The 26,315-nt window shown below is 29.1% G+C and overlaps 1 protein-coding gene across 1 annotated transcript; it reads right to left on the bottom strand.

Annotated features, from left to right (window-relative positions):
* Positions 1-4,780: 4,780 nt before the first annotated feature.
* Positions 4,781-24,464, bottom strand: LOC145183735 (protocadherin Fat 3-like). The gene is made up of 25 exons (XM_080059185.2): positions 20,569-24,464; positions 20,290-20,426; positions 19,949-20,173; positions 19,520-19,846; positions 19,234-19,415; positions 18,902-19,108; positions 18,276-18,608; positions 17,884-18,172; positions 16,989-17,541; positions 16,190-16,539; positions 15,885-16,079; positions 14,409-15,399; positions 13,075-14,324; positions 12,596-12,804; positions 12,021-12,437; positions 11,196-11,892; positions 10,528-11,105; positions 9,570-9,807; positions 9,157-9,276; positions 8,458-8,621; positions 7,925-8,168; positions 7,614-7,841; positions 6,518-7,518; positions 5,848-6,137; positions 4,781-5,526 (listed from the first exon to the last, which is right to left on the bottom strand). Exons 1-25 carry the CDS (start codon positions 24,276-24,278, stop codon positions 5,211-5,213), a joined length of 13,251 nt encoding a protein of 4,416 aa, XP_079915311.2. The 5' UTR covers positions 24,279-24,464; the 3' UTR covers positions 4,781-5,210.
* Positions 24,465-26,315: the final 1,851 nt, after the last annotated feature.

Genomic DNA, 26,315 nt, shown 5'->3' with positions numbered 1-26,315 from the left:
TATTTTTTAGTTATAAAATTTAAAGTTATTGATTTAACTTAAGTTTAACAAATCAAAATCAAAATATTTATAATAAAAAAGGACAATTTTAAAAGACATTCTTAAATATTTTTGATTTCTTTGCGTCCTTTCAGTCGTTAATTTTCGGCAGAGGTTTGTTGAAGGCCTCGTCCTGTAATTAATCAGAGTAACTTTTATTTTCAAGTTTCGATATAGCTTTGTTAAATTATCGAAAATACTTAAATAGTTGATAATTAGGAAGATGTCTGGTGATTATGGTGTTTAGTTTCAGCCCAACTGTTGGCTTTTGGTGAGTCTATCATGCGGCGTGTGAAAGCATATTGACTTTCAGCAGCTTTGTACATTTTCGAGTACTAGTACAGCCATAGGTCGTCGCTGTTTTTAGTGTATCTTGTTGATTTCTTGAAAGAAAAAAAGTTTCTTCAACGGTCTCGTCAGACTAAATATTCTCTGATTTTATGCTTTGCGCGTTTAAAATGTTAAAATCTCAAAATTATTTTAATTCAACTATCGACGGTTTCCATCAGAAAATGGCATTGATTTTTATCATTGAGAAAATAAGCAAATTGGTAAAATAATTTGTTTGATTTTGTCGTTTTTACTAATCGTAACTCATTCGGTATTCGATTTTTTTTGTCTTTGTTTTGTTTTTGTTTTTTTCTGATCATTCAATATTTCATATGGATTAAGTTCGACCTTAAAACTCTAACCACCATTTTTTTTTTTTTAATTTTTTTTTTTTTATATATTTAATATTTTAATACTTATAGCTATGGGTACTGAAAGAAAAAAAATTTATTTACATTTAAAAATGAATGACATTCATTATTAAAACATCTAATTTGAATTTAAAAAAAAACATTCTGTAATGTTTACATTATCAGTCGGTTGTTTTTCATTTTAAACAAGTTGACCATCAACAAACCATTTTTTATTTAACAAGAGATTAATATTAAAATGTTTCAGCAAAATTTGTTTGTTTTTTTTACTTTCAGACCATGTGAATGACAGATTTCGTCATACTTCTAGAAATTAAGACTTTTATAAGAAATAATCAGCGATCACTTTATCTGACAATTGTTTTACGCAGACAAAAAAAAAAGACCAAATAAATGTAAAAAACGTGTGACGTAAGTAAAACCTTTGACAAATAAAACCTGTGACGTAATAAAAAAGTTAAGGGAAAAAAGAAAGTGGTTTTTAATAAAAAAGTGAAACATAAAAAGTGTTAGAATATGTAAATAAAATAAACCCAATATAAATTTTAAAAAATTTTTCATTACAAAAAAAGTCTTTCACAGTTGTTTAAAAAAACGATGCACAAAAATTTTTTTGCTTAACGTTTTTTTTAACCATAAAATAAAATAATGGTATTCTTCTTAAAAAAAATCTTGCATCAGAGTTACATACATAAAACATACAATTTCAAAATGCTATGGAACACGTTAGTGAAATAAATCAATAAAAAGAATCTGCGACAAAAAAAGAAAATTTAACGTCTGGCCGGAAATCATAATAAAAATACGAGCTGTTATTGATGATTTCCAGCAAGAGCACAGTGGGCCAGAATTCACTTTTATTGGACAAAATTCGTAACTAATTTAATATTAGAGCTATATTCACTAAAATTAGTATGAGTACTAATATGATGTCTGCGCTTTTTATGAAGGTAATATTTTTTTATTTCGTTGCTATGGATAACTTTATTTTGCTTAGCAGCAACCTATTTTGTTATCTGCAGATATTTTGTAAGTGCTATATTCACTAAATTTGGCATGAGTACCAATATGAGAACACTTCTTACAAAAGTGATAATTTTTAAAATTTGGTTGCTATGGATACTTATATTGCCTAGTTACCGAATACTCTCCTTAGTTACAAAGTGGTAAATTGATATTTGAATATTTTATCGGATTTTTGACCCACCTATATTGAATAACAATTGAGTATTTAGGTAAATAATATTTTAGGACTAATAAAAGCAAAAAATAGTGCAAGAAAACATTGTCAATTTTAAATTGCATCAAAAAATTATAAAAAAATAATATCGTTTGAACCTTCCCATTAATAATTGTAAGTTCAATAATACAATTCACTTCAATGGAAGATTTGCAAACCTCTAATAAAATCATACCCAAGCTTTCTGTCTCACTTTTAGTATACTGATCTTCTTCAATCACAGATTTCTTGGATTCCATTTTGTATGCAAATCTTATGGGTCTACAGTAGGCTGTGGAGGACGACTTTTGATTTCTCCAAGTAGGCACCTTTTCGTTGCTGTTGTTAAATCCAGTCAAATCCAATGGTACTAGAAAAGTAATAAATAATGATTTTTTACGCTTTAAATCTCTGCTAATGTCGGGTTCTGATAAAACTTGTTTATAAATGCTTTAGCCAGTAGCACCATCAAAACTAGCCTTACACGTTATTATCATTGTCTTTATTGCTTTGTCGTTCAATATCAAGTGCCTTAGCACAGGTTCCCGAACTGCACAGATTCTTATCAAAGTATGAATTATTAAATCTTTTAAAGGAACTGAAGCTGAATAGTCCTCCACTGTTATGTTTGCAGATTAACATTTCAATTTTGCATCTCTGACACCATTGTAAGCGGGGTAAATGTTATATTCTTTCTCCAAGGCTCCACTTCTAATCAATTGATAGGAAGCGTTTGTCAGACTTGCATCAATTATTAAAGCCAGTGCTTCGTCTGCTGAATATTTAGTTGCTTTATCTGTATTTGAAATATTTAAAACGTTCTTTGCAGCAATAATAATTGATTCATCTCTAAATTTTTATTAGCAGCAAAAAATAATTCATTGGATGAATGAGATTCAATTAAACAAGATACACGCCGTTTTTTAGTTTTATTAGAACTATTATCAAATGCAACTGGTTTTCGAACACGTCTACTTGCAGTTGGTTCATTGCCTTTTTTTCTGACAATTAAATATTCATTAAGCCAGTTCACAAACTTCTTTTCAAAATTTTTGACAGAATAGTTTGCAGATTTCCACTTTTTTTTATACAAGTAAACAAATCGTTGAACAGCATGTCTAAAATCAACGTCTTTAAAATCAGTAAATTTTGGCTGAATAAATTTCAATATATCTTCAGTAATATTTTGTTTTGAAATACAAAGATTGTTTTTTTGGAGAAAATTATGAATGTCTAAGTTTAATAAAACCATATCTAAATAATTATTGTAACAATTATTTTGTATTTAAAAGTTTAATGTTATAATATATATGCCGCCCGGACTACCAATACTTGTTATAAATTAAGTTACTACAAACGTTAGTAATTAAAATTAAAAGTAATTAAATTACTGTTAGTGTTAGTAATTAAATTACTAACAACTACCAAAAATATGTTGCTGCTATGCTATGCAAAGTAAGGTATCCATACTAACCAAAAAAAATAATCTCATAAGAATTGTGAATCTCATTTTAATACATACCCACAATATTGTGCACTTAGCGCAAGTAAAATACTGTTAAAACAACGTTAATGTAAAAATGAGTTGTTGCTATGCAAAATTTAGTACCATAGCAACCAAGTTAAAACATACATAAAATCTGAACGGGGATTTAAGGGGACGAGGAATCAATTAAAACTCGATTGAAGCATCATATAGCTCAAATAAATATAAGACAACACATGGCAAACTGTGGTAATTTTTAGTTATAGTGCGGCAAAAAATAAATTTCTTAAGGAATTTTTTTTTTTTAAATCTGTGATTTTCAAAGTATAACTGAGATAACATGCTATGACAAATTTATTTCACATATTGGTTTTTCTTATCTCTAAATACTCTAGAATAGCATGTACTAATTTTTTTTTTTCAAAAACGTAGATGTAATTGAAATATAAAACAACGTTGATATCACCGTTAATTACTTATTTAAATTTTTTTTTTTTTTAATTTCAATGTTCAAATGCTTAGAGTCCTGGTAACTAAGGGATTTAATATAAACAAATTATCAATAAATTTCTCCTAATATATATAGATACTAAAAGGAAATAAGTTTTCAAGATTAGACAACTAAAATTTTTCCCATTTTGTCCACCTACTGGCCCACTGTGCAGAGGTTGAGCGTTTTGGAGACGATGTTTTACCTTCATCAAGTCTTTTCTTGACTATGAATTTGCTTTCTGACTGGAAATGTCTTTCTCTTTAAGAAAAATGTATAAGATTTCAACAGGGCTTCAACTTTCCCTCTTTTTCTTGTACTTGGATCAGTGGATTTACACATAACGCTATTTATCAGAGAAGTTATTGTTATTAGTATTATTATTATTATTATTATTATTATTATTATTATTATTATTATTATTATTATTATTATTATTATTCGATATGATTCTTTTTCGCTTATATTCAAAAACACAAAAAAGAAGCAAAAGAGTTTTTCAAGAATTACATGAAAACTAAAAAAATCTAACTTGAAAAATTTTGAGTTGCCCTTTAAGATTGCATAGTATCTGACCAATAGTTGGAAAAAATAACAGACATTACACAACAATTAATCTACTGAATGACGTAAAAGTCAGATATTTGAGAATATGGTTTTTGCTTATTTTTCATTTTCTACATAATGGTCAAGACAACAAAAAGTTGGCTTTGAAAAAAAGACCGAAGAATGCTACAGTGCGGTCTATCGTTGAGCGAAGTAACTTACTAACCTGTAAATATTGTTTAATTTAGTTGAATTTTTTTATAAAGTATCCTGCGATGTCAATAATAAAAAAAAAAAGCTCCTTAATCGAATATACTCTAAAAAACTAATATTTATGAACTTTCAGTTAAAAACTTTACATATCTGTACAAATATACGAAATTATAAAAAAAAAGTATGTAACTATAAAACTAAAAAAACTTAGAAATGTATAAACACACGGAATGAAAGTATTTAAGAAGTAGTATCAAAGTAGAAGTTAAGTATCAAAGTAGAAGTTAAGTATCAAAGTAGAAGTTAAGAACTTATAAAAGGAAATGAACTTTACAATCACAAAATTATACAACATTAAGGAAATATTAGTTACGAACATATAGCAATCAAAAAGTTCAGTTAAAATAAAACAATTCGAAATAAAAGCAATCATTCAAAAAATAAAGGAACCATTAGAAAATTATAAATAAAAATAAATAACATTAACAAATATGACAATCATACACTTAAAAGTTTTCAGTTGTCTTCAGTTCGCTTTTGTATGTCTTTAAACAAGCGTTTTATTTCTCGCTCCAGCTTCCTGGTGTTTTCTGGATCAAGTGGATCTAGCTCGCCTGCTTCATCATCTTCATCATTAGAGTTTAGTGAGGTCACAGTGTATCCGTCAAAATCCTCACTGATATCACTGATTTCACTTTTAGCTCTTTCAAACAAAGAAACGGGTTTCGTGTAAGGCCGTGTTACGTTAGTTATATCTGACGAGTTTGTCTCGTTTTCAAGATATTCTTGCAGGTAGTCTTCATTATCAGTGTCATCAGAACGCATAGAATACCTAAAGAAAATAAAAAAAATATATCATAACAAAGAAAAAAGGAGGAACTGGTTTTACAAGGTGCTCCGGTGCCTTGCAGTATAAAACTTAAAGCGTTAAATCTTATGCTCGTGTTTTAAATACTTAGGCTCTAAATTACTAAAAGATCTTTTTAGCTCCAAGTAAATTATTGTGGTATGTAATATAGGAAAATCTAATTAAATTTAAAGTAAATTCTTTTAGTGCTTGGCAAGTAATACAGCGCCAAAATATACAAACCATTTAAGTTTTAATGCCGCAGAAAACGGCAAGGCGTTATGATATGTGAATATTTATCCTAACCTATTTTCTTCAATAGGCGGTGCTCTGTCAGGTGGTCTTCTTAAGTATGAGGGTGATTGATTAGATGACTTTAAAGATAAACGGGAAAGCCTTATCTGCTGAGGAAGCTCAGGCAGCTTAGGAATGTCGTTCTCCGATTCTGAACAACCAGGTAATGACGAACGACGACTAGCAGGGCGTACTGGTAGTTTAGGTAAATCAACAAAATCACCTCCGTAGGAGAGATTTGTGCTGATTCCAAGGCGGCTTCCTTCACGTGACATTTTACTTTTTATGACATCTTCCGGAACCTAAAATACAATTTTATAACTTAAAATTTAGACAATGCATACTGTCTGGAGATTGCATGCAGTCTAAATTTTTTAGTCAAAAAAAATGGGTCTGGGGACCAGAATCCAGATGTTTCTCCGATGACTTGGTTCTATAAAACTATTATTATTGAGAACTAGAAGGATGTTTGGAAACTCAATTTAATCTATTTAGAAAGCACTGTCCAAGTATTTTTATTAACTCTGGGATTCCTAAAATGTATAGAGTTGAAAAGGTAATACCAAGGAACAATAATAATACTCTGTAAAACTTTTAAAATATTGTGATGCACGCTTGCACTCCCTAGTTATATGCAAAAACATACAACAATCAACTTAAAATATTTAAGATTTTTATTTACCCCTGAATAATCCCAGTGATAGCCATGCAGTTCTTCTTCAGAATTATATTCTACACTGGTTCGTGAAGAGTCATTCTTAAATGGGATTTTCTCATCCGGAGAAGATGTACCAGAGAAAGTTACCAAAGAAGGCTCATACATTGCAGCTGAAGCTTGATCATTTTCATCATAATATCCAGGAAGCACTGAGACACCTCGTGGTGGAGGACTTGGTGGATATAAGTCCTCAGTTTCATATTTAAAACTATACTTATGCATTTCAGTTCCTGGAGGAGTAGGGTGATACCTCAAGTGGTACCGCCTTTTGCAATATATAATTCCAACAACTATAATAACGAGAAGTAATGTTCCACACACACCAAAAAAAATTAGCATAAGTGAAAATTGCTTTCTTTCTGGATAAATTGACTTTAAAGAACACAACAAACCATTAGTACAATTGCAATAAAATGACCCTGGTATATTTATGCAAACATCATTTGAATGACATACATCCTTTAAACACTCATTCACATCCTCCTGACATCTATCTCCAACAAACCCTTCTCTACACTGACAAACTGCATTATCATTTTTTTCAAAACAACTGCCACCATTTTCACATCTAGATACAAGACAATGTTGACCAGCAGAACACTGCCTTCCACTTTTTCCACTAGGGCAAGTACATTTAAAATCATAATCAATATTTTGGCAAATACCACCGTTAAAACAAGGGTTTGACAAACATGGGTTTTCGTTAATTTCACACAGTTTCCCTGAAAAACCTTTTACACAGCTACAAGTATAACCTAAATCTGTAGAGGAAGGCAAACATACACCATTATTTTTACAAGGGTTTGAAGCACATTCACCAAGAGCTATATGACATTGTCCTCCTGTAAATCCAAATTTACAAGTACACACATATGAAACAACATTACCCACACGCTCATAAGTACAAATTCCATCATTTTTACAAGGACGATCTTCACATGTCAAATTTGACATGCAAGACAAACCTGCAAGAGAAAAAGTAAATTGAAAAGAAATCACAGTAAAATTTCATAAACAAAAATGAAAATCACAAATTTTAAGATTATCGAGTACATCTCACCATGGTGACCAGTTAAACAGACACATCGATGCGATGTAAATGTGTTGAAACAGTCACTAAATTTGGGACAGTGTTTCACAGAGCATAATCCAGAATCTTTGCATCCACTTTCTGTGTTATGCAGGCTTACTCGAGAAACTATTTCTGTAATCCCCATAAAGGGTAAAAGCTTCTTATTAAGCTTTGGTTCTTTTATACAACCCGTAAATCCTGAAAATGTTGCATTTGCTAAAATAAATCAAAATTTTATAAAAAATCTATTACAGTTAAAGTGTTATTAAAAGCTAGTTTATAGAACTAAGAATTATTACCATTATCAGTTAGACCAGACCCAATTATTATTGGTCTTCCATCAATGTTTATGTTTGCACTATTGCCTTGTGCTTTAACATCTAAATTGTATTTATTAAAATCTAGGGACATTATAACTCTGTTACCATTTCGTTGAATACTAACAAAGTGCCAGTCACCATCATTAATTTTTACTTCTTCTATTTTCTTTTGGACATATCCACTACCAAAATCAAATCTTACTTGAATATGTCCTTCTTGAATCTATAAAATACAATTAAACTATCAAATAAAATGTAAAGTAATATAAGATAAAATTATCAAATAAAATGTAAAGTAATATAAAATAAAATTAAGTATAGAGCAAAATGTAAAGTAAAATATAAAATATAAAACAAAATATAAATAAAATATAAAAAAAATAGAAAATAGAAAATAAAATAGAAAATAAGATATAAAAAAAAGTTCATAATGAATAAAAGTAAAATTTTTAAAGGTAAATTGCAGAATGGGAAAATTTTTTTTTTAAATATCATTCAACAGCACATTTTACTTCAACAATGAAATAATCCTTTGCTGGAGCATAAGCATATACTAAGTAGCCATCTTTGTACTCAGTTCTGAAGTACAATGACAAAGTATGAAACAATTCATCAAATGATTTAGAAAGTTTGTATTCTATGTAAGAGTTTCCATTCAGTGTGATACTTTCATCACCTATGAAAGAAACAATTAGTTTCAGAAAAAACTATAATAACAAAGTAAGTAAACCTAAAACTTAATATTAGGCTTAGGAAAAAGTTCATATGATAAAAAAAAATACTTTTTTACACATTTGTGTGTTTTTGGTCTGGTTTTGCAATTATTATAAAAAATTTATTGATCAATTTTACAATGTACTGGTTGAAAAGTATCTAAGTCTTGCTCAAATGGGCTTTTTTAAAAAGACAATTCAAAGCTGCATACCACCAGAACGACTAGCAAAGAATTTGAAGAATGAACTAGATCTAAATACTTTTTCAATCAATAAGGCCCAAGAATTCTTTAATTTAAAGCCAAAATATGTAGTACTTTGACCAAATCTGAAAGCTCACAAATTATTGGCAGAAATTTGTTGACATTGATGGTACTCATTTTAAAGAATATATATTCTTGTGTTGAATAAATTCTTGCATAATTATTTTCTTTCTTTTAACTTATAAAAAAGCTGTATAAGCAACTTTAAATTAAAAGTAGAATATAAGAAACTCACCCTGACCACATTTTTCAGGATTAACACATTCACAATAATAAGAATTTCTTGTAGCAACACATTTTTCACCATTTTTACATGGATTGCGTAAACATAGATTAACAGATTGACATACTGAAGCTAGTAAAAAAAAGTGAATATTATTTTTAACTAATCTTACATTTGTTAAAACCAACAATTGTCCTTTCACAAACTAGAGGATCAATTTCAAAATTAAGACAAATTAAAGTTTAAATTTAAGTCAAACTCAAAGCAATTATTAAGAAATAAATACTTAAAAAGTTTTTTTTTATGGAAGGAAAAACTTCAAAAGCTTTGAAAGTTTTGTATGTTTGAAAACTTTTCTCTATAATTCTAGCATAAAATCTTTTTACTTAAAAATATAGGCACTTGATAGTGAACAAGAGTTGTACCTTCTGTACCATCATTGCAATAGCATTTCTCAGTTCTCTGAAAACCCATATATCCAGAAGGAATGAAAGGGGATAAATTTTCTACAGGAATCAGTTTAACTAAGCATTTCATATTTTCACCACATGCTTTCAATTCATTGCATTCTATGCTTGAAACTGAAATATCAAGGTCATTGTTTTTAAACTCTACTGTATTTTCCTCCACATACTTCTTAAGCAATTGTATATCCATGTAACTCTAAAAGAATGAAAAGTAAATAGAAGTCAACAGAGTGTCACAAATGAATAAATGCAGAAAGATGTTGGAAAAAGAGAATCTTGGTTCATTAACTCAGCAATAAAAAGTCCACTAAAAAAAGGAGAATATTCAAAAAACTCTTTTGATGAGTTTAGATTCATTCATATAAAGATTACAAACTTTTTAAATCAATAAACTTTTCTAACTCTGTTTAATCCTAAAATTTAGAATTTGAGTTCTTAGAATGTTGATGAAATTTGAGTTCATAGAAAGTCATCAAATGGAGCCTATTTGTAACTGTGACATTGTTTAACTGGGAGTTTTAACAGCCCCCTCAATTTGGTAATAATATTTCACTCACCCAAATATTTGAATATTTTAAGAAACCCTATTGATTTGAATTGTGATTTCTAAGAGAATTTGAATCAAAAAACAGTTTTTATTAACAAAGCTGCTCTCTTTTGACTGTTTTTCATGATAATTACAAAAATAATCCATCAAAGAAGAGAAAGTGCACTAGAGATATATTTTTTTAAATTTATTTTTTATAACTGTGACCAATATTTCAGTGAAAAATCTTATTCAGTTATTTTTTTGGCAATTGAGGGTATGGAAAAGAGCAGTCTAATACTTGAAAAAATTTTTTCAAAAAAATTTAGTAAATTTTAATATTTTAACACTTTTAGTGAGGATGTATTAATTGAAATTTGATTATCATACCATATTGTCTTCCATCTTTACAGCAACTGCAACAGACACCTTGTTTTCAATGCTTTTCCTCTTGCGTAATGAACTAGTACTGTTTGTCTCTCCTTTTATTGACCAGAGAAATATGTTTTCCATGCTATTTCCAGTTATTTTAGCAAGGATTTTTAAAAAATGTGTCATTTTTGAAATGAATTCTTGGACATCCATTCCATGAACAGTAATTACAATACTTTTTGTTTCTACATCATGATCACGTTCATTTACAATGATTTGTAACAAACTAGCATCAGAATTCCTACCGTCTGTTACTTCAACTGATAATGTATAGACACCTTTTTTAGGCTTTCCTTCAATAACACCAGTCATAGGTTGGATTGAAAAATAATCCAACTTTGTACCTCCGGTTAATCGATACTGATGAATATCATTTTCATCTTTGTCAAACACACTTACTTTCCCAATCAATGTTACACCATAAGGTTTTGATACAATTACAAAAAAGACCTTTGGTTCTTGTATGACTGGTGAATTGTAACTTTCCTTCACTACCATTATCTTAACATTTGAGTCGCTATATTGTTTTGGAAAACCTGCAAAATATTTCAAATTTAACAAACCTTAAAAAACAAAATCCCACAATGTTATAAATTATATAACTTGAAGCAAAATGAAATAAATACCTGAGTCAGATACTCTTATTATAAGTTGGTGTTGTGGATGTTCTTTTGCTATGAAAGATATCTTTGAACGCAACACACAGTTGTTTTTCTCCGTTAGAATTTCAAAAATACTAGAATCTCCACCAAAAAGTGAGCAGACAAAAGGAGGACCATTTTTACTAGTGTCTAGATCAGAAATAGACAGCTTTAGTATTTCAGTTCCTGGAAGTTTTCCTTCTTGAAGTATTATGCTGGTGTTGTATTCACTAATAATTGGAGCATTATCATTTAGATCTGCAATAGATATTTTAACTTTTGCTTTTGAACTTCTTTGCACAATTCCACTGTCTACTGCAATAATGTCAAAATCATACTCATTTTTCTTTTCTCTATCAATAGATCCATCAACAGCAATAACACCTTGAAAGTCAATAGAAAATGGTACAAGTGTCTCTTGTAAAATCCTGTATGTTATCTTTGAGTTTTCTTTTGACCCATCATTATCTTGTGCAAAAACTTGGGTAACATATGTTCCTGATCGTATATTCTCATCAATTTGAGTTGAATATACTGCCTGATTAAATTGCGGAGAATTATCATTTGTATCATCAACTAAAACTTCTACAAGAACCATGGAGGATAGTGGAATGTTCTTATATGATGCCTTTAAGCTGAAGACATAACGTGTTTGCTCTTCATAGTCCAAAACTTTCAAAACCTATAGTAAAGTATTTTAACAAATTCTAAAAACACTAACATTTTCTACAAGAAAAAAAAGCATAAATGTTTTGGTCTTGATTTACTTTCTTTCAAATAACAAAGAAATAACAGACATTGACTCTTTACCTTTAAATTACCATTATCTTCAATGGAAAACAAGCTTTCATACAATGGATCAATAAATTCTATTACAATGGCATACATATCAAAATTGGTGGTCCCAGTTACTTTGATTTTCCCTATTACAATGCCTTGCTCATTATTTTCAGTAACATTAAACAAATATGAAAATTTATCAAACTGTGGGGGCGAATCACTATTTGAGAGCACAATAATTTCAACTTTAGTATTTGAAGAATAGCTTGGTGTACCATGGTCAGTTCCAATAACTGTAAGGTTATATCTTGTACTTGGTTGTATTTCTAAAGGCTTATTAACAGTGATTATGCCTTGAGAATGTATTTTAAATGTATCACGTATGTTATTCAGTAGAGAGTATGAAACTTGACCATTCTTAAGTGAATCTTTGTCAAATGCTTTGACCTAAACATTAACATTATTCTTATTTTATATTCATTTGTTTATTATCTTAAATTTCTTTATTTTCACTTTTAACTTTTATTGTACACTTTTTTTTCTCTACTTTTCCTACTGGTTACTTATTTTCTACTTTTCCTACTGGTTAATAATTTAAAAAAAACCTGGGTAACAACAACACCATAAGTAGCATTTTCACGCAAAGTTGCTTTGTAAAGAGGCTGTAAAAAAGCAGGGCTGTTATCATTTATGTCAATGACTTTAATGAAAATATCAGATGTGCAAGTATGTCCAACAAGATCGATGACAACAACTTTGAATCTGTATCTTGTTTCAATTTCAAAATCCAAATAAGAAGAAGCTTTAAGAATCCCTAAAAAAAAAAGGTACACATAAAAAATAGATAAATATAATAATATAATATACATCCTTTGTGCATGAAAATCAATATTGCATAAGTTTAAAAAAAACCATTTTATATTAATTTAATAATACAAAAAAAAAAAGTTTATTTGAAAAATTTAAACAAAGAAGCAACTTTCCATTTAAAACTCAAATTGTTTAATTTAAATAACCCACCTGTTGTCTCATTAACTACAAACTTTCCATTTAAAACTCAAATTGTTTAATTTAAATAACCCACCTGTTGTCTCATTAACTACAAACTTCCCATGAGCATCTCCATGAATCTGATACTTTAAAATATCAGAAGGATCTTCATCCTCAGCTTTAATTTGCAAAATTTCTTTATCTACATCAGAGTTTTCCTCAACACTTGCCTCATAAAAAGTCAGCAAGCAAATAGGACTATGATTATTAAAGTCCTGAACTTTGACCCAGATATCTGCCTTACCTATATGAATCCCATCATATGCAACAGTTGTAAAGTTGTAAAAAGCCTGTGTTAGCTGACGTAATAAATAAATATTTCCAGATTGAGAATCAATGGCAAAATTCTCAGAACTACTTGATATGAGAAAATACTCTATTTTTTGATTAAGATCAGGATCAACAGCATTAATCTTACGTAAAGTTTGGCCAACTAAAGCATCCTCTTTTACAGTAACAATATAAACCTCATTTAGAAAAACAGGTGGAGAATCATTGACATCTACAAGAGTTATTTGAACAGTGGTAGAATCAAACTTTCCATCAACATCTGTTGCAACTATTAAAACTTCATGTGATGCCTTAATTTCACGATCAAGTTGTTTTTTTAAACTCAACCAACCAGTAGTCTTATCTACTTGAAATATAACTTTATTTTCAGATACAATTGAATATACTAAAGATGACTCTGTGTATAACTCATCTAAATCATAAGCTGAAACCCGTATAAGCCTTTCCCCGACTTCAGTATCTTCTGCAATTTTGAAACTGTAAGTACTACTGTGAAATTTTGGGGCATTGTCATTTACATTAGTAACATTAACTTCAACATAACAGGTTGAAGTATCACCTTTTTTAGACACTACCAAAATCAGTAATTTATGCCGCTGGAGTACTTCATAGTTTAAAGGGCTTCTTATTTTTATTTGACCTGTTGTTGGATGTAACTTGAAAAATTGTGATGCATTTGTATGTGGAAGGTTACCATCAACTAAGCTGTATGTTAGTGTGTCATTGTAACCTTGCAAAAAAGCATTAACAGTTATTAAGTGAGAATTTATTGGAGCATCTTCTGAAATCGTAACATGATACACATTTACATTGAATCTAAGAACTTCTTCATTCCAGCTTTTTACATATATAAAAACTTTTGTATCAGACTTTTGAACTGGATATCCATTATCAGTAACTCTAACTGAAAACTGGTACATTGACCCTTTAGGAGTACCAGACAATGATATCAAACCAGAACGACCATCAATAAATATTGGAACATTATCTTCTCTAAATTTAAATTAAAGCGATGTAATTACATTTAACTATATAAATAATTATGAAAATATAATAAGAATAAGAATAATTGATTACCGTAAACCTTGAGCTACATAAAACAACTCTGAGTTAGATCCCCTGTCTGGATCTGATGCAAATACCTGAAGCAAGGAATCATCTGTGATTTGAGAATTAACAATTGTTGCTTGATAGGATGGATACTCAAATATAGGAGTGTTATCATTTTGATCTTCAATTGTTACTACCACCTGAATGATTGAAAACAACCCTCCGTCATCAGTGACACGAACAGGTATAACTAATTGCTGAATTAGCTCACTGTCAAGTGGATGACCTGTACTATAAATCTTACCAAATTCATTTACACTAAAGTACTTTGCAGCTGTTTGTGAATCTATTTGATAAGATACATTGGCATAGATTCCTTTATCTCTATCTATTGGATTAATATCAACTAATAAAGCATTTTTAATTGTGTTTTCAGTAATAATAACATCAATTTGCTCTAACACAAGTGGACGATAATCATTTCGTGCAAGACAATCAATTACAACCTCTGCAAATGCTACATGCAGACCATCGCTTGCCATTACTTCAAGCAAAATTGATGTCATTGGTAAAGGAATTCCCGTAAGATATAAGACACCTGTAAACAAATCTATCTTAACAATTGAAGATGTTTTTGAAAGAACGTAACTTAACTTTGTGTTAGAGTCAAGGTCAGAGGCAACTACTTTCCCAATAAATTGTTTAGATTGCACAAATTTCTCTACATAAAAATAGTACTTTGGTACAGAAAATATTGGCTTATTGTCATTGATATCAATCAGAATAATCTGAACAGTAACAGATGTTAACTTGCTCGGTTCGCCTTGATCACTGGCAGTGATTTGTAAAAAATACTCTGATTTAACGTCTGCATCTAACACTTTTGTGGTTGCAATATCACCAGTACTTGGATTAACAATAAAAAAAGAACCTTCATCAGCTGATTTAATTGAATATCTGATTAAACTGTTTAAGTCTTTATCTAGATCAGTAGCATTAACTGTCCCTGCAACAGTTCCTTAAGAAAAAAATCTTCTTTAAGAATAAAAAAATTTGTACACATTAAAAGAATGCAAAATATCATACAATATAAACTACAATTTATTATAAATTATAATATATCATTAATTAGAAACTAGATATATTTATTACATATACTATATAACACATGCTGAAAACAAAATTGGCCCATGAACTTTTATAGTTGTTCTAAAGTAATTTCATAGTACTATTTTTGACAATCCAATTTATTTAGATTCTTCACGCAACATTTTTGTGTTAATGACATATTCAATATAGCATACAATGAGTACTTAGCAAATTGTTTTTTAGCAAACTATTAGATATTTAAATGCAAAAAAATATATCTTGAAATATGTTTACTGAATATACATTATTTTTTACTTTTTGCAATCATATAAATAATAATAATCTTTCCTTTAATCATATAAATAATTGTAAAAAAAAAAAAAGAGTTTACACTTAAAATTATAACAAAGATACCTGGCTTTACATCTTCTTTTAAAAACATTTTGTAAAATGGCTTCTCAAACATTGGAGGATTATCATTGACATCATTCAAATTTATTTCACAGTCAGTAAGTGCCCATGATCCACTCAGACAATCAATAGCTTTAACTTGCAATTTGTAAGAGTTTCTCTGTTCATAATCCAAATTACCAGCAACTTTTAACTCCCCTTTACAAATAAAGTAGTATACTGATAATTTATTTTTTGAGCAAGTTATTAACTGTTATATAGAACTTAAAAGTGCAAGAACAAAGACTTTCATTAATTTATATTCATACCAGTAGTGAGCCCAATTTCAAATACTTCAAACTCATCACCATCATAAAGTTGGTAAAATACTTGTCGATTTTGAGGACCATAAGCAACTACTGTGAATAAGCTAGAACCTTGTCCAATGTCTTCATCTACAGTTGCTTCATAGCTTTTTGTAAACTTAGGTTGATCTTCATTGAGCACAGGAATTTCCAAATATGTTTTTGAAGACAAAACATTAGTGCCATTATCTGATGCTTCAATAATTAATGTATATATAGGTTTGGTAAGACTCTTAATAAATTCATTTACTAATACTACTTCACCTGTTATAGAGTCACAACTGAAGTAGTTATCTTTTGTCAGCATAGAATATCTAAAAAAATTATATTTTATTATCATTTTATTACTATTTACAATATATTTGCATCTTATTAGGCCTCAAAATAAGAAATCACTACAAGATTTCTTATTTAGAGGCCTAATAAAGAGGAGCTCAGCTGATCATTGCTTTATTATTGAGCACATCCAAAAACAAAGACTTGCCAATCATTAAATCATACTGCTAAATGTTCAAACAAATAAAAAAAAATCAAACTAAAAAAAGTATTTTTAAATAAAAACCTTTGTATCAAATTTTTTTTTATATACAAAAGTTTATAAGACAATCAAAACCTGTAGCTCTTTCAATGCCTTACAATGTCATAAAATATGATTTTCATAATTATTCCTAATATTGGATGTTATTTCTGGCCTTGATTTATTAACAACACTTTCATATAAAAACTACATTATAACTTTTATTTTAAAAAATCAATGTCCTACCTAACTTTCCCATTTTCTCCTGAGTCAGCATCATGAGCTGTAACTTTCAATAACACAGTACCTTTTTTTGTTTCAATATTAACAGGGTGAAAATATTTTTTTTGTTCAAAGACTGGTGCATGGTCATTGACATCAACTACAGTCACATTTAATGATGTTCGAGCATAAACATTGTTAAATATAGCTTCAATGTGGAGAACATAAAACTTGACATTTTCGTGATCAAACTTTGAATTAAAATCAGTTACGATTGCACCAACATTTTCAATAATTTCAAATCCAGGAACAGTGTTTAAAATTCTAAAATGTAAGTTCTCAGATCTCTTATATCCTACAGGATTGATAACCTTGACAATAGTGAACGAGTCAACATTTTCTAGGACATTTGCATTGTAAATTTCATCAAGAAATTTAAAGGTTTCATCTGGCTTATAATATTTGGTCTCTATTTTAACATTTGTTTTCCCCTTAAAAGTACCATCACCAACAGCAACTTCTAATTTCATGATTGCTGGACTTGTTAGAGAGGATTCATCTTTTACATATATCACACCTGTAAATACAAAGAACAATGATAACAAAATAATTACCTTGGAAATATGTACACACTATACAAGTGCTTGTTTAAAACTCAATTTCTAAGAATTACTTTTTTTAATTTGATTTTATTTGTACTTTTTTTTGTAGCTGTTTATTCAAAAACAAACTTAAATTAAATCAGAAGCAGTCCAATTACTTTAAAAAGCAAAACTTTGTTTCAAAAAAAGAAATTTCATAAAAGAAAGTGGAATGCAAAGACAAAATTAATTATTAATTAATTTAAAGTTTTATATTTTTGTTAACTCTATAAATCCGTTATTCTTATAACAGAAGTAATCAAACCACACTTTTTTACCAGTAAACTGATTAATATCAAGCACAGCTGATGCGTAAAGTAAGCTATACTGCAAAGGAACATTTGGTACAGTGTCTTCATCAAATGCTTCAACTCTTCCAACAACTGTTCCTCTAAACACTGGAAGATTTACAGTAAAAGTGTAATGTTTCTTAAAAGAAGGTATTTTATCATTGATGTCCTTTAAGTAAATGCTGACAGGAACAATAACTGAATGTTGAGGAAGTCCTTGATCACTAACTTTGACAAAGAAAGAAAAGTGTCTCGGATGTAGTTCATAATCTAAAACCTTGAAATAAAAAAATTATTTTAGTAATTAAAAATCTTGTAAACATTTGTGTTTTTAACTACTTATAAAGTAAACTAAAAACACATATAAAAAGAAATATCACCTTGTTTGTTCTAATCTCACCAGATACTTCATCAATCATAAAATAAATTTTTCCAATATTGCCTATAATTGAATAACGCAACATTCCATTAACACCTTGGTCTTCGTCTGTGGCACTTACAATCAGAGAATTACCATCTTTATCAAGAATATTTGAATTACTGCTTAAGCCTTCAGATACACTTCCAATATAAGATTTATCTTTCACTAATGGTATATTATCATTACGATCAAGGATATTTACCAGTACTTTGATTGTAGTAACAACCTTTTGATTTAATACTCCATTTAACTTAAAAGCACATTGGGTTGTCTTTTCGAAATCAAGATCTGACTAAAATAAAAGTTAGATCTAGTATTGAAAAATTGTAACAAGAGTGTTAGATTATTTAAATCTTTTAAATAAACAATTCAGCGATTTAAAAATGCTTTGTTTCTCCATGTTTTTTTCTTTTCCAAAAAAGTGAAAAATTAAGTTACAAAAAAAGTTTTCTTTAAAAACACAAGTTTCACAAATTCAGATCTTTTTTTCTAAAATCTTTAAAAGTTGATGTTTGTTTGTTGATGTTTGTTTCTAAAATCTTAAGTTGATGTTCTAAAATCTTTAAAAGCTGATTGTCTTTCTACCTTAACAAAAACAGATCCTGTAAAAGGCTCAATCCAAAATAAAGTATAACAATCATCATCTTTTTCAGCAATTTCGTAATTAATAGAAGTTGATTCCACTCGAATCTTGTCAAGAAGCATAGTTCCAGGAGCAATATTTTCACTTACAGAAACTGTTAAGTTGTTAACTTTAAACCAAATGTTATTGGGATCTGCTACAATTGATATCTAAAAAAATGTGAATGCTTTGTGAATACAATAAATGTGAACTGATATCTGTAGATAATGTGAATACTTTGGATTTAGGAAACAACTGTGAAAAGGGAAAGGAAGTACTACTCAAAAAAACCTACCTTTACATAAGCATACCCAATAAGTTCTGGAACACCATTATCTTTTCCTGCTAACTTTAAGTTAACAATCTGTCCAGATAGTTCATTCAATTTCATTTTTACATAAATAAAGCCATATTTAGGGTCCACATCAAAGTAATTGTTGTTTTCAACAAAACTGTATGAGACTTTGCCATTTGAACCTATAAAGAGACTTACAGAATAAATAATAGTAGAAATTTTCCCTATCTTTTACTTGAATCTTTGCAAGAACTACAAATAGTATACAATCAATAGGTGTACTTACCTATATCTTTATCAACAGCATAAACAACCATAATAGTGCTATGAATAGGTGCTGTATCAACAATAGTTATGTCGTAAACATCACTGGTAAATAAAGGTTTGTTATCATTTGTATCCTCTAAGGATATCTGGACACAAAATGCTGTTTGTTCTACAGCATTGCTGGCAACAACTGTCATCAGATACTCAGATTTCAACTCTCTGTCTAGCTCCACTGGTTGAACCATGATTGAGCCATCATTCTCACCAACTGAGAATGGAAAGGAGTCATCAAAATTGTTTATTGTCTGATACTTGAAATCAGGATTAAGATTATCTGGGTCAATTACTAAAGATAAAAATTCAGACAATTTCATTTAGTAATTTTTAAATTACTTTAATTTTCAAATAAATAATTAATATTTCTCATTTGATGATTGTATTCACATACCTTTAACAGATAATATGCGCTCCTTTAAATGCCGGAAGCCTTCTTTAACACTGGCCTCATAACAAGCCTGTGATGCTGATGGAGTATTGTCGTTTAGATTTATAACAAATATTATTAACTCAGTTTCTGCAAATGCTTTCCCATCAAAAGCAAGAATACGTAATTTGTGTTGTTGTTGCTGCTCAAAGTCCAAGGGATTAATCACATATAACTTTGAAATAAATCCTAGAGATTTTAAAATTTAAATCAAAAATTATTATTGCATTTATTGCATATAAAGAAATCATTATAATTATATTGTGTAACAAACTAAAAATTTTCAAAACAACTTGAAGCTTTACTTAGCGGGAATAAGAACTTTTGCTTTTCATTTCCAGATAAGATGTAAAAAAATACAGGCCCAGTTGTTGTTTTATCTATCTCTTTATCAAAGTCTATTAGTTCTCCTTTTTTATTTTCATCTATCGAAACATAATAGCTAAAAGAGAACAAAACTATTTAAAATCTTAAGAAAACGAAAAAAAAAAAAAAAGAAAAAAAAAAAAAAAAAATCTGTGTACATGAATGTAGTAAAAAGAAACTTAAGCCTGTTTATAATCTCAATGAAGTTTTTAATTTACCTTTTATTTTTAAAAACTAAAAAGGTTCCAGTCTTTGGTCTTTCAATTACTGTTATACCAATGAAATTTTCAGTAATACTTTGACCTTTTGAGTTTTTTGCAGCAATAGTTAAGTAATCTTCTTGACCTATCACTAACGTATTATTTGTTGTAACTACTCCAGTTGTAGGATTTACAGAAAATATAGAACTTGCACCAAGATTTTTAAACACAAGCAGATTTTCAGGGTGTTTGTTTTCTGCAAGAACTTGGAATAAATATGGTGGATGAAGAGAGCCTTTGGTTTCAAATACTTGTATATTAGCCATAAAATCCATGTTGAAATCTGGCGGCGAATCATCATGTTCCACGGTCACATGAACACTTCCATAAGAGAACAAAAAACTGTTTGAAGCTGAGGTAATAGTTATGTTAAGGTCATATTGACCAACTACTAACTTTTGCTGCACAAATAGATTACCAACCTCATCAATACTGAAAAATTTGTCTTCATTTCCACTTTGAAATGAATAATTATTTTTGTTGTATATATAAACACCTGATGACAAGGTGTGAAGTTGAATAATTTTACTTCCAACAGGTATATTTTCAGCGACAGTTAGAAATTGTACAGTTGGGTAAATGTAAGGCCTCTCAACTTTTACTGATTTTATTCTTATAAGAATGTGAGTGTTAGTAAAAATAGATGGGTTACTTTCCAGTTGAGCTTGCACAGTTAACCAATAACTTTTTCTTGAGAAATGACTATTCTTGTTAGTTATTTTACCAGAGTGTTCGTTTTTCATAGTAAAGTCCAAAATTCCATTTCCATCAATAATAACATATTTTATACCTTCTCCTATGTGACGCCCAGGAATTTTTGCATAAACCTCAGTAATATTAGAGGCTAGAGGGGTACTTTCTGGTACTATTACAATTAAAGGCATCTCTGTATGAGTGAAAACAGGTTTAATATTACCGAATCCTTCACTAATAGAGACATACATCTTACAAGTGACTTTCAATTTTGGTTTCCCACCATCCTCTAACAAAGTATTAACTTCAAACTTTTCAAAAGTAGAAGGCAGTGTCTTTACAAGCTGAATCAATCCTGAATTTTCATCCATAGAAAAGTAATTACTAAAGATATTAGAATCTATATAGTCTCCAAACTGATTTTGTTGTTTTGTACCTGATACAGTGTATACCAATTTGCCATTTTCTCCCTGATCTGAATCATATCCAAACATCCTTCCAACAATAACACCAACTGGTGAATCTGTTGGAACAGAAATGTGTTGATTGTTTGTCAAACAAACAGGAGGATTGTTTATCAGTTCAGAAACAATTATATGAATAAGAGCAAATCCTTGGTTATCTTGTATCAAAGATCTCTCTGAAGCTTGAACTTGAATAAAATATTCTATATAAATTTCATCAGATAATGAAGATAAAAGTGATACTTCACCAGTTTTTGAATCAATTTTAAACATTCGAGAAGGATTAACTAATGAATATTCTATATCAGTATTTAAATCAAGATCTATTGCTTCTACAGTGACAATTTTTCTTCCTATTTGCCAATCCTCATGGACATATACTGTATAAGTACCATTATTAGTGAAAATAGGCACATTGTCATTAACATCAAGTACATTTACAGTCAATAAAGACATTACAGATTCACCATTCAAACCAGAAGCCTTGATTGTAAGTTTGTGACTAGCAAAAAGTTCCCGATCAAGAGGTCTGAGAACATATAATGTACCATTTAATGGATCAATTCGAAAGTTAAAGTCTTTATTTCCAGATTCTATTGAATACAACACCATAAAACAACAGTCAATATTAGTACTATACAAGCCAATTTTAGAGTTGACTGGTACATCTTCTAGAACATTTACAGTTGGGCCTGGGGTTTCCTTAAACTTCAGTGGCAAAGAAACAGATTTAGTTGATGGTAACTTTTCGTATAAAGGGAATGGCTTATTAATTTCTGATATTAAATCTTTTATTAAAAAAAAATCTTTGTTATCAACACAAACTTTTTCCCCTTCCTCTTTGCTAAATTTTACATTAAGAACTGACACTTTTGACTCATGCATTCCATCATATGCAGATATATAAACCATAGTCTCTGTATGACCAGGTTGTGGAACATAGGAAAGAACTCCACTAGTGGAGTTAATTGTAAAACCTGCATGGATACTTTCCATTTTATACTGAATTTTATCATTAAAGTCTTGGTCAATTGCAGTAAATGTAAACAAAGATGAAGAAGCATCAGATAGCACAAAATTGCAAGCTTGTTGCTTGAGAACAGGTGAATGAGAATTTACTGGTTGAATGTTTACCTCTACAGTAACTTCTTTTTCATTTCTAAATGGTTTTCCCCAATCTAATGCAGTGATATAAACATAATATTTTGATCTCATTTTTGGGAATAATGGTGGCTCTGAGAGCATTAGTATACCATCATCATCAACAACAAATGGAATCTTGATATCATTTGATATTACATAGCTCACTTTACCATTATTTCCATCATCTTTATCAAAAGCTGTGACTTTCAAGATAGAAGTAAATGCAGAAGTATATTCTTTAATGGAAACAGCATACCTATCTTCTGTAAACTCTGGTTCATGGTCATTCTCATCAGTAACATTTATTAAAACTTGTGCTTCAAGTACACGAATTTCATTTTTTATAAACCCTGTTATACTAAACTTGTATGAAACAACTTTTTCATAATCTAGATGCTGGGAATCTTGTATAAATAACACTCCTGTTTTAAAGTCTATTTGAAATATACCTGCAGGATCTCCATCAGCAATTAAAAAGTTAACATCTGGTATGTTTATATCCAAACTACCAACTACTGTTGACTTAGGTGCTAGCTCACTTACTGAAAACACATAATCTCTTCGAAGTAAATGAGATGTATAACTATTACCACCACTAGATGATTGTTGAGGTATAATATTTCTAAAGGTTCTGTCAACAGGCTTCTGAGGTTTCAATCCAGGTTTAACATGAATGCTTACTCTTATTGAACTATATAATCTGGAGTCTGGAAAACGGGCATTAACATAGAATTCAAAATAACTCTTTATAGCCGCATTTAAGCTTTTAATTAAAATGATACGTCCATCCACTGAAACACTAAATTCTTTTACTAAACTTACATTAGTTTCATCTATATATAAAATAGCATCTGAATAAGCTTTTTTTAAAGTAATTTTTCCAATAATGCTGCCAAGAAATAAATCATCATATAGACTTATAGTCTTTGAATTACTATCAAATACAGGAGGTAAGTTATGATCTTCCTTTACATAAATATAGAGAAGTGTCCTATCAATTACATTCCCTGTATTAGTGTCACTTGCAGTAAGTTCAATAACTTTATTACTTTCACGGACAGCCCCATTAACATTCACAATTGCGAAGTAGAAGTCTTCTACTTTTGCAGTGGTTAAAATATAAATAGAAGTGTCATTTAAAGTATAATTTATTGAAACTTTGTTCTCATGAGTTTCATGTGTGTAAATGCCAATCTTCAGGTTGGATACCAGCCTATTGTTAACAACTGTGCAATTGTACAACCGATGTAACCCACTAGTGAATCTTAGACGGTCTGCATAACCAAGTTCTTCTCTATAAAAGCGCTCATCACATAAAAAAGTTTTTAAAAAAGTCAATACAATGACTGTTAAAAATTTTATCTTCATTGCTCTTCATTACAAAATTTATTTCTTTTAAAATGTAATCTAAAATTTAAAAATAGCAAAAACACAAAGCATGAATAAAAACCTAATAGCAATATTCCTAATACCAATTATATTGCTTTGTAGAAGGTATTTTGAAATATACTTTTCATTAAAATGTTTGATTAACATCTGAGTAAATAGTCTAAAAACACAAAGTCAGTTAATAAATATTGTTAAAAAAAAAAAAAACTATTAAAAAATTTGAAATTCTAAGTTTTTATAACGTAGTAACAAATATAACTATACAAGTGCACTTACAACAATTATGATTACTTCATTAATGTTTTATAGCTATTAATAATATGTTTTATATAATATATAATTATTAATAATATCCCTTAAAACTGTTGTAGTTTTTTTACTTATTATATTAGATCTTATTTATGATCGTTTAATATACTACTAAAAGATGTTTTTAGTTTAGTACAGCAGCTAAAACTATTTATTCGCAACGTTGAGATACTTATCTCTATGATAACTACAAGAGCATAGTTAGTGACTATAGGACTCGATTGCCGCCATGACTTGACAACTTTTGTTTTTTAAATAAATAACCACTGTTAAATATCCAATCAGATTTAAATCAACAATAATTAAAGAATGCAATTCGTGTTCTCTTCTTCTTTTTATGCAATAATAGGCACATTTTTCAATTCTCCTCTAGCGTGTTATCTTAAAAATATAAACTTACTAAATTTTTTTTTTTTTTTATAAAAAAAATTAAAATAGATTAAATATTTTATAAAACATGACAACACGTGGTGTTTGTGTGTGACCCTTATGGATATGAATCGAGCGATTGTGATAAAATAACTTGAAAGCAGAGCAACAAAGACTTGTGTTAATGAAGTTCGCTCGAAATAAAGAAAAAGTATTTAAATTTAGAGGTTCCACGTGTAGACGACCTCGCTTTTTTGTTTAGCTAGAAATAACATTAAATATTAAAATTTAAGTTATTATTAAAAGAGTAAAATTTTGATGATATTAATTTTATTTTAAATGCGTAATAACGAATTATATGAGTAAAAAATTAAAATAAATAACCTGTAAACTTAAGCAGCCATAGGTTTGGACCAAAACATTCAAAATCATCATTATTGTTGTGTTTTGATGATTGGAGGTGTTAGGCTCAGATAGACAGTACATTTAAACTTTTAACAATATTATTGAGGAGGCTAAGTTATACGTTCAAAAATTGAAGAAAAAAAAGAAATTTAAAAATGTGCAATAATTAATGAAAATAATATTTTGTTTACATAAGTCTATAATCACAGGCTATCCTTAAAGTACTTAATATGTTACTGATAGAAAAATTGAGGATAAAATGGGCAACTTGGCAAAACGCATAATTTGTGATCATAATTATCATAAAAACTATGTTTTTCACTTTGGTTTTGAATTTTCCAAACAAATCTTTTTTAAAAAAGCATAAGACTGTATATCCGAAATGTTTATAAACTGCAGTTAGTGCAAATTAATTTTGACAACCTATTATATATAATATGTTAAAAGTGACAGTAAAAAATTAATTATTAAGATGCATGTTGAAAGTGATATTTATTATTTAATTATTGTATGTGGGTGTTGTTAAATGTGGTATTTGTAACTTAATTATTGTTATTATTGTTAATGGTCAATTTATTGGTGTGTACTCTCCACAGACCTCTTTTTTATTATATATTCTGTTGGTGGAGCTATACTAGTTAAAAAATATATTGTCTCTCCAAACGTTCAGCTTTTTAATCCTCGAGATTTTACATGGCGCCCGATGAAAAACTATGAAGAGTTACCGAATTAAATGATTAAAGAAAGAAGTTTATCAAGAGTTGAGTAAAGTTTGGGTTGTTGAACATTGAAGTAAGTGGAGCTTGTTATTTGTGATTTTGTTTGGGAAGATTTGATAGAATTAGAATTTAATTGTTGAAGGTGTTGATTGTGACGAAAATTTGATTTTATTCTGAGTTGTTGTGGATGTTTATTTAAAAATGGCTGCCGCGT

Source organism: Hydra viridissima, unplaced genomic scaffold (genome assembly GCF_058129835.1).
Source record: "Hydra viridissima isolate aposymbiotic clone 2 unplaced genomic scaffold, HvirCarnegie_v1 scaffold_2, whole genome shotgun sequence".
NCBI lineage: Eukaryota > Metazoa > Cnidaria > Hydrozoa > Anthoathecata > Hydridae > Hydra > Hydra viridissima.
The sequence above is the reverse complement of the archived record's forward strand: the minus strand, read 5'-3'. Positions and strand labels throughout refer to the sequence as shown.

Coding starts and splice junctions, on each gene's coding strand:
- LOC145183735 (XM_080059185.2), bottom strand. CDS start 24,278: ATGAAGATAAAATTTTTAACAGTCATTGTATTGACTTTTTTAAAAACT. Junction 18,173..18,275: donor GTGAGATTAGAACAAACAAG/GTGATATTTCTT, acceptor TTTTATTTCAAG/GTTTTAGATTATGAACTACA. Junction 16,540..16,988: donor GGAGAAAATGGGAAAGTTAG/GTAGGACATTGA, acceptor TAATTTTTTTAG/ATATTCTATGCTGACAAAAG.